The sequence below is a fragment of the Pyrgilauda ruficollis genome, unplaced genomic scaffold (genome assembly GCF_017590135.1).
Source record: "Pyrgilauda ruficollis isolate IOZ18807 unplaced genomic scaffold, ASM1759013v1 scaffold84, whole genome shotgun sequence".
NCBI lineage: Eukaryota > Metazoa > Chordata > Aves > Passeriformes > Passeridae > Pyrgilauda > Pyrgilauda ruficollis.
This window is the reverse complement of record NW_024530377.1, coordinates 51,666-60,726: the sequence shown is the minus strand read 5'-3', so window position 1 is coordinate 60,726 and position 9,061 is coordinate 51,666. Positions and strand designations below refer to the sequence as shown.

The window sequence follows — 9,061 nt, the reverse complement described above, 5'->3', positions numbered from 1 at the left end:
AGGTCTTTTCCAGCCTTGGTGATCCTGGGATTCTCTACTTTGACCCCAGCAGCCAAGCTTGTCTCCTGGAGCAGAGCAGGATGACTCTGTAGGAGCATCTGGGAATTTTGTCTGACACTCCCTGACCTCATCCCTGTGCCAGAACAAGGACATTTGTCCCAGAAATTACTGCCCCACCTCCTCATGGCCCCTTCCCCAGCCACATCCTGTTGTTCCTCACAGCAAACCTTGGATGGCTCCACAGCTCTTGGTGTTTGGCACATCCACATCAGCCCCTCACAATGTTCCAGGGGAGGCCCTGGGTACAGGGAAGGGTGAAATGGGAGCAGCAGCTTTCCCTCAGTGTAGCCTCCACACTAAAATAAACAGATGGTGAAGTAACTGTGATCCTGGGAGAACTTTAAACAGAGAAAGAAGAGTGGTAAAGATGCTGTACCCCCAAGAAGAAGAGGATTTCAGAGATAGATAATGAGAACCTTTACCTTTAAACAACTCCTCTTTAAAACAGTACCCCATAAGTTAGCATAGCCCATAAACACAACTATAAGAAAACTTACAAAAAATGAGAAGGAATTCACAATTACCAATTTCCCCGGGTGGCTGCTATTCATAAAGAGAATCACGAGAAAACTGTTTTCTTATAGAGAAGTCTCCATAACATTAACAAGAGGAACTTCTCTAAATAAACTAAAAAAAGACTATTTTAGAAGTCGGTAAACTGACTGAAATTTTAGGTTTTATTTCTTTACATTGTCAGTAAAAAAAGTTGTAAGAAAAAGAAAAGTATCCTAAAGATTTTATTCTAATTCTTATTACTCTTTCTTTTAGTTGCTGTTAATAAATTTTTCTTTATATCCTTCTAAAATTTTAAACCTACTTTACCTTTCTCCTAATCCTATATCACAGCAAAAACTAAGTAAATACATTCTAGTGAGTACACTAATAATTAACCAACACTGAACCCACCACACTAATTAGTACATTAACCAAAAAATCTCAACAAACCAAAACCACTACACAAAATCAGTATTTCCACCCAATTTCAAACTAAAAGTACCACACACAGTCATTTAAACCACACTCCTCCAGCCTGAGCTGTTAAAGATCATGGTACAGAAGAGTTTTCTTCCCTCTGGATGAAGAGGAAAGAGATTTCTTCCAGGGCATTCCCTTGGCTATGTGAAATGTTCAGGCTGGAGCTGTGCAGCAGCAGCTCCTGATTTCCTGGGAAGTCTCTCTCTCCATCCAGGGTCAATCCATGATCCCTGCAGCAGCTCCCTGTTCCAGACACAGCTCCCCAAAGCTTGTCCCAGGCAGGGACAGGGATCTCAGTGCGCCAATTCCAGGGCTGTAAAGGCCAGGGATGCAAGAGGTGGAGCAGCAGGGCTGTGGGATGAGAGGGGAAGAGAGGAGCAGCACAGCCTCTCCCAAAGCAGGGGCAGCAGAGTTCTGCTCCTGGGATCCACAGCCCTCATCCCCTGAGGTGGGATTTTCAGCAGGAATTTCCCCATGGAAAGGGTGCTCAGGCCTTGGAAGGAGCTGCTCAGGGAGCTCTGGAGTGCCCATCCCTGGAGGTGTCCCCTGGAGGTGGCACTCAGTGCTCCGGGCTGAGGACAAGGTGGGCATGGGGCACAGCTGGGACCTTGGAGAAGATCTTGGAGATCTTTTCTGTGATTGAATTTGGGAGCTTTTCCAGAGCCAGATAAAAATTAAAATTGGTGAGTGAGCAGTGAAGGCAGGTTGAAAAATAAGAACTGCATTTGAAAAGGCATTGCAAAATAACATTTAATATTAATAGAAGAATTACATTCATGTATGGTATGGGATACACAACCATCACTTAATGCTCTACACTTCAAGTCCTGCTGCTCTTCAGCAGTTTACCTTGGTCGCACCTCCTGATTTTTTTCTTTCAGGACAATGAAATCCTTTGGAATATTTCCAAGTCTCCCTCTGAGCACTTTCTGCTGTATTGGAGCTGAAGTGTCCAAAAGACAAAGCTGAGCTTGGTTAGACTGAAAAGCAAAATCACAGCAAAGCAAAAGCATTTCCTGTCCTGGAACAGGAGAGGATGTCTGGAGTTCCAGGCAAAAATGTTTCCAGATTCATGGACAGCGAGGTTGCTCTGCTTTGGTAGGACCAGCTCAGAGCAGGAGAGCCCTGCAGTGGCTCCTCAGTGGATTTATCAGTAGGAGAAAACAACCACAGTTAGTCCCCCATGGAAAAGTAATAAAATTATGGAATAAAGGAATAAAATACTCCCCTTTTGACCTGTGGAACTGCGTCCCTCCAGCACTCAAGCAGGACTTTTAGTTAAAGCCCTTTCCTCCTTTTTCACATGCTATTTATAAAAGATCTACTTGGATACTAAATTTTAAAGAACTTTTTCTTCTGAAGTGGAAGGATTCTGCAAGTTCCTTAAATGTCTGATGCCACTGAAAGCAGTTTAATGACAAAAAGTTCTCTTAGATTTTAACACCATTGGATAGAATCATGGAATAACAGAATCATGGAATCCTAGAATGATTTGGGTTGGAGGGACCTCAAAGCCCACCCAGTGCCACCCCTGCCATGGCAGGGACACATTCCACTGTGCCAGGCTGCTCCAGCCTGGCCTTGGGCACTGCCAGGGCTCCAGGGGCAGCCACAGCTGCTCTGGGAATTCCATCCCAGCCCCTGCCCACCCTCCCAGCCAGGAATTCCTTCCCAACACCCCATCTAACCTTGCTCTCCTTTCTGAGCATTTTAAGGGCAAGATCCAAGCATGGAATGCAACCAGCAGGAAACTGAAAGTACCAAATCATCCTGAGTGTTCAGATTATCCATAACAATTATTGCAGACAGGTAGGAAATAAACACCAACATTTTAACAGTGGCCTGCTCCAATATTCAAGTAATGCTTTCAAAGGGTAACTTTTCACTTGTGCTCATTCCAACAGCATTAGAGACCATTAATAAATTATATTAATAGAAACAATTCACATTCTTAATGACCACACTTCAATCCACCACTTTCGTTCACTGTAAAAATGCAAAGGATTTAAATAAGTTTAGCACAAGCCTCTTGTGCTGTTATTTTTGTACAGTATTCCAGTGTGAGAGTAAAGGATGTTTCATTATTTTAGTTTATAAACCCAAGATGAAAATCTCATCCATCTGTACCTAAAACCCACGGCAGAGAAGCCTCCCTCGTTGTTATGGGAGTTTGGGAAAAAGAAATCCTTGATTCCCAACCAAATTTTTCCCATGTCCTTTTTAATTTAGGAAAAGCACTGGGATGATCCCCCTACGTCTCTCACCATCCAGGAACAGCCAAATACATTCTTTTGTACAAAAAATGTTCTTACAAAAACAAAAAAAAAGAATATTATTTTCATTTTAGTTAAGCAATTTCTATTTTTACAGCATTATCTTCATTTAGTTGCATTTCAGAAGCTGCAGCCACCTGAGTCACTGAAAGAACAAAAGTTTATAATTTAAAAAATATTAATTTAAATCTTTTAATCAATTAATTAAAATAAAAACCCCCTCAAGTAATGCAAATTACAAAATGTTCCTGCAAAGGTTTGTGTTTTATGCACATTTCTAAGGATTTGCTACGCCTGAAGATGCTGTTCTAGCAGAGAGCTGAAATTACAGCCAGGGAAAAGCTGCAGCTCCTTGCACAATGATGAGACTCAGCCAATCCATCTGTGAGGAATTTGGGGCATTTGTTTGGAATTTGATCAATTTAGGTCAAATTAAGGGCTTTCACCTCAGGAAATGACTCACTGCAAACTGATTGTACACTAACATGCAATATTGGATTTTCCTTCAATTTTCCTTCAGGACACAGTTCCAAAAGCACTTTAAAGTCCTGGAGAAGTCCCAGGACAGCAGCTGCTTCCACCAAGTTCAAAATATTCTTCCCCTATTTACAAAATGTCTTTAATCCTTCCCATGGAAAACAAATAAAACACAGGAACTCTGAGAAATTCCCACCAAACTGCCCTTTTTTCCCACCACAGCAACAGGAGATTCCTGCTTTTTACCACCGGCTCCTGAATAATTGAAGAGAAATCCCAAAACGTAGCTGGAAATCTGGGGGGAAAAAAATGGAATTTCAGCCAAGCTTTCCCTGTGTTTGATCCAGCAGGAGTGTCCCAGGTGAGGCTCAACTTTCCATATTTTCCAGGAAATCACATTCCACACTGTCCTCCAGCTGCTGCAGGATCCTGCTGCTGTTGCTGCCAAGAGAATCCACGGAGGCAGCTGCAGAGGGGTGGGAATTGTGGGGGTCACTGCCTCGGGCTGTGAAGGCCCAGCACAGAGTCTGGAAGAAAGGCAGCAGCTGGGTGATGCTGGACACGGAGCGCAGGCTCAGCAGGGGGAATTTGGGATTCCTGGCAGCTCCCTCGGGGTGCTCTGGGTCCTGAAAAGAAAAAAAGCGGGGATGTACTAAAGGTAAAGGTTGGAAAGGACCTTGAAGATCATCCAGCTCATCCATGAGCTCCTCCACTGTCCCAGGGTGCTCCAAGCCCCAGTGTCCAACCTGGCCTTTGACATTCCAGGGATCCAGAAGAAGCCACAGCTGCTCTGGGCAGTCTTTTCCTCACAGGGAATATCTAAAAATCCCTTCAATAACTTAAAATCTGGCATTTAAGGAGAACAACACCAGGTCAAGATTGGCTGGAAGGTTGCCATGAAATAATCCCATTTCCAGACCAAAGGCATTGAAACCAAGATTCCTGCCTTTCCCTGCTGAGGTCATTTCTCTGTTGGAACTCAGAGATTCATCAATTTTATTCAAAATTAAAAAAAACCCGAAGCACTTGTTGGAAAAGAGGTGACTTTGCTTTCTTACAGAATCATGGAATGGTTTGGGTTGGGAGGGACATTAAAGATCAGCCAGCTCCAGGGGTAGGGACACCTTCATCTACCCCAGGCTGCTCCAAGCCCCATCCAGCCTGGCCTTGGGCACTGCCAGGGATCCAGGGGCAGCCACAGCTGCTCTTCCTCTTCCTCACAGGGAATATCTAAAAATCCTCTGAATAACTAAAAATTTTCTGTTTGGAAAAGTAAATTAATGTATTAAAAAAATGAGAAGTTTGTTTACCCCATATTTCATCCTGAGCAGATCCATGATCCTCACGATGTGTGGTTGGCATTCCTGGTGGTTTTCCACCAGGTGGGAGGTGACAGGAGATGATTCTGTGTCCACCTCTGGCACAAAGGCCCATTTGTACCTGGAAAAAATGGACTGATTCCTTAAAAAGATAAAAATCCTTGATTGGATCAAGCCTATTTTAGTGCAGCACTGGTTGTTTCTAAAAAAATCTCTCATCAGTGTTCTCTGTTGCTATTAATGAATTATTACATTACTAATTTGCCAACATTTAAATACAACCAGTCCAAAACATTCCCAGGTATGTGCAGATGGAAAACAATCTTCACCTTTCTCCACTCCCAGTTTTCCAAGTTAAGGAATCCTAAAGAGGATGGGGAAATCCTCCTATACCAAGACCAAACTTCTCTCCCAAATCCCATTTATCACCATATTTATCATCATATATCCAATATCAGCACTCCTAAAAGGAACTGATGAAAGGCAAAATGAAATCGTGAGGGAAACACAATTCCTTTAAAGGATAAAGGAACAGGAGGAGAAGAGAGACTCACATTTGGAAGAGCTGCATCCTGTCAGGGGGGAAGGAAAGCGCTGTGTCCAGGAATTTGCAGGCTGCCAGGTACAGGCACAGCTCCTTGGGCTGGATCTCAGCCCCGCTGCCATCCCCCGAGCCTTTGGCTTTGCTGATTTTGCTGTTGCTCCTGTGTTTCAATTGAAAAAAAGGTCCATTCAAACTCCAATCCACCCAAGGTTTTTCAGTCAGCACAAGAGGAATGCCCATATTTACACAAAGGAGCTCTTGGACCATTATTTTTATTCTGTAAGAGGCTCTTGTACAAGTATTTTCATTTTATTTTTGCTCTGTAGGAGCAAAATAATCTAAAACATACCAAAAAATGGCACCATGTTAAAATATTGGACTGCCAACTTAGCATTTATTTTTGTACACAACTAATAATTAGTACATATATTTTTAAGCATATCACTATTTAAGCTGCTAAAAAAAAAAAAAATCTAAATTTTTTTAACAGTAATAGAAAAATAAAAATCCAATAGCAAAATGTCCTGTTGGCTCCTCCCTATTGTAGAGAATTAATTTATTAATTTTAAAGAAATCTCTCAAACTCTCCTCCCTATCCCAGAGCATTAATTAAATTAATTAATTTTAAAGAATCTCTCAAATGGCAGCTCTTACTTTGCTGGTTCCTCTTCCTCAGTTAAATCTTCCTCCAGCTGTAGAAATGTCTGGATCTTTAAAGAAATAATTATTGAGAAGCTGAAATATTCATACAACTCAATCCCATCTAAAAGTGATGATTGACACTGAAAAGGAACCTTTATGACTTGTAACAAATTAATAACTCAGGCAACAGATTCTGTTAACAACACCAAAATTAATCCAAAAGGAATTTCCTAATCACAATTTAACATTTCCTCCACACATGATCAGATTAAAACTGTGGAAACATTTCCAAGCAGGGAAGAGGAAAAATCTAAACTAGGAAAAACCACAGGCTGATTTTTTTTCAAATGTAATATTTTTTTTAAAAAAATGTTCAAAACTTCTTTCTTACCAGTTCTGTGACCATGATTGGCCACAACGAGGTGAGATGTTGAGGGGAAATCCTCAACAAGAGAACTCTGAAGAAGAGAAACATCTGGGCAGCCACCAGAGAAGTCTGGCCCACGCGGAGGTTCTCAGTCAGGCGTTCTGGAGGAAGCATAAAAAAGGGAAAAGGCAAAATAAAAGCAGCATTTTCCCGAATTTCTATTGTTTTGGGAATTAAAGTGTGGAATTATAGAATCATTTGGGTTGGAAGGGACCTTAAAGCCCATCCAGTGCCACCCCTGCCATGGCAGGGACACCTTCCACTGTGCCAGGCTGCTCCAAGCCCCAGTGTCCAACCTGGCCTTGGGCACTGCCAGGGATCCAGGGGCAGCCCCAGCTGCTCTGGGAATTCCATCCCAGCCCTGCCCACCCTGCCAGGGAACAATTCCTCATTCCCAAGATCCCATCCAGCCCTGCCCTCTGGCAGTTTAAGGCCATTCCCTTGTCCTGTCACTCCAGCCCTTGTGAAAGCTCCCTCTCCACCTTGTAGAAGGTGGCAAATCACAATTTTTATTTGATCATCAGTTTTGGGCCAAGTTCTTTGCATTCTATTAACTGAATTGTAATTCAGACAAAGCCCAAGTGGGTTTGTGGTGCACAAAATGTGATCAAAACTGGCATTTAAAGAGAACAACAGCAGGTCAAGAGTGGTTGGAAGGTTGCCATGAAATAATCCCATTTCCAGACCAAAGGCATTGAAACCAAGATTCCTGCCTTTCCCTGCTGAGGTCATTTCTCTGTTGGAACTCAGAGATTCATCAATTTTATTCAAAATTAAAAAAAACCCGAAGCACTTGTTGGAAAAGAGGTGACTTTGCTTTCTTACAGAATTTCTATCATGGAATGGTTTGGGTTGGGAGGAACATTAAAAATCAGCCAGCTCCAGGGGTAGGGACACCTTCATCTACCCCAGGCTGCTCCAAGCCCCATCCAGCTTGGCCTTGGGCACTGCCAGGGATCCAGGGGCTTCTGTGGCCCAAGGGATTTGTGCTGCAGCTGCAGGGAAGGGCAGGGATGGAGGCTCACCCTGGATCAGGGGCAGGTACAGGTGGTACTGGTCGATCTCCCCGCTGAAGACGGCGAACGCCTGGCGCTTCAGCAGCATGGCCTTCTGCTCAAAGCTGGGGTACAGCTTCAGGGCACTGCTCTGCATGGCTGCAACACACAGCACAGTTATCCACCCCACAGGAACTGCCTGCCTTTGGGGCTGGGGATAATCCCTGGGTCCTGAAATCTTCCAGTAAAAGAACTCTCTTGGGTCAGCGACTGTGAATTTGTCTTGCGTAATAAAATTTGTCTTGTGTTCTAACTGTTGAATTATTTTTTTAGCAAGGATGAAAAAGAGACTAAAGGTGCTTGAGGCCACTCTAAGGGGTCCCATCCCACCCCTTCCCCAGGATTTGTTCTTCCACACTCCCCTTGAGCCTGAATTAGAGGTCACAGCACAGCAAAGGAAGGTTTGCTGCACTGCTCATGACAGACACCTGCAGAGTTTGCCAAAGTCTCCTCCTGTGAAAGGTCACACTTGGACACCTCAAAACTAGAGCAAAATGTGAATGTGGGAGCCCAACAGAAGCACCTCTACAGCAAAATCTCCTCTGGTGTGTTTTAGACGTGATCAAAATCCAGATTTAACTCAGCTTTAGCTGGGAATCAAGTTCCCAAAATGGTCAATTATGCACAGTCAGCACTTTATGGATAAATCAGTGTAATAAAAATGCACCCAAATGGCTCAGATGCAAATAGATTTCAAATTGAGGTAGAAATACATTATCAGCAGCTGATACTTACTCATCAAATCCTTAAACATGGTTTTCTCATGTGTGAGGAGATGATCAATGATGGATCTCCAGCTGCAGGAGAGAAGGAAGGAATTAGATATCCAGGGAAAGCTGTGGTGTGGATTCACCTCAGAAATAATTTGGGTCAAACTTTCCATACAAGAAAACGGTTTCCAGGCAGGATTTGTGTGCAGACTCTTGTCTGGAGCAGAATTAGTGCTGAGACCCATTTTTAACATTATCCTATTCCATAAGAAAGCACTAAGTGGAATCTTCTTCCCAATGTTACTCCTCTCCTTTAAAACCTTTCCTTATAAATTCAGAATACAAGCTTGGAGTGCTGCAATTCCATATCTTACTGAGTGCAGGAAGTGTCCATCTGGAAAAAAGATGGATCCATGTACAATTCCAGCACTTCTTTTTTCCAGGCTCTCTTGGTGTAGGCGTATCCACTCAGGGAGCTCAGCAGCTGAGCACCAGCGCGGAAACTGGGAATGTTGTAGGCACTACGGGAGAGGACAAAAATTATCAATATGGGCTTTTTTAAAGTTCAGAAACAGATCC

The 9,061-nt window shown here is 43.2% G+C and overlaps 1 protein-coding gene across 1 annotated transcript in view; it reads right to left on the bottom strand.

The window, feature by feature from the left end:
• Window positions 1-1,759: 1,759 nt before the first annotated feature.
• DOP1B (DOP1 leucine zipper like protein B) overlaps window positions 1,760-9,061 on the bottom strand; it is a 44,116-nt gene continuing 36,814 nt past the window's right edge. Inside the window, exons 24-31 of the mRNA XM_041487772.1 lie at window positions 8,857-9,003; window positions 8,508-8,569; window positions 7,743-7,871; window positions 6,682-6,818; window positions 6,303-6,358; window positions 5,659-5,808; window positions 5,096-5,225; window positions 1,760-4,411 (exon numbers count right to left, since the gene is read on the bottom strand). Coding sequence (XP_041343706.1) covers window positions 4,154-4,411; window positions 5,096-5,225; window positions 5,659-5,808; window positions 6,303-6,358; window positions 6,682-6,818; window positions 7,743-7,871; window positions 8,508-8,569; window positions 8,857-9,003 — 1,069 coding nt within the window. The 3' untranslated portion in view covers window positions 1,760-4,153. The remainder of the gene's footprint in view (window positions 4,412-5,095; window positions 5,226-5,658; window positions 5,809-6,302; window positions 6,359-6,681; window positions 6,819-7,742; window positions 7,872-8,507; window positions 8,570-8,856; window positions 9,004-9,061) is intronic.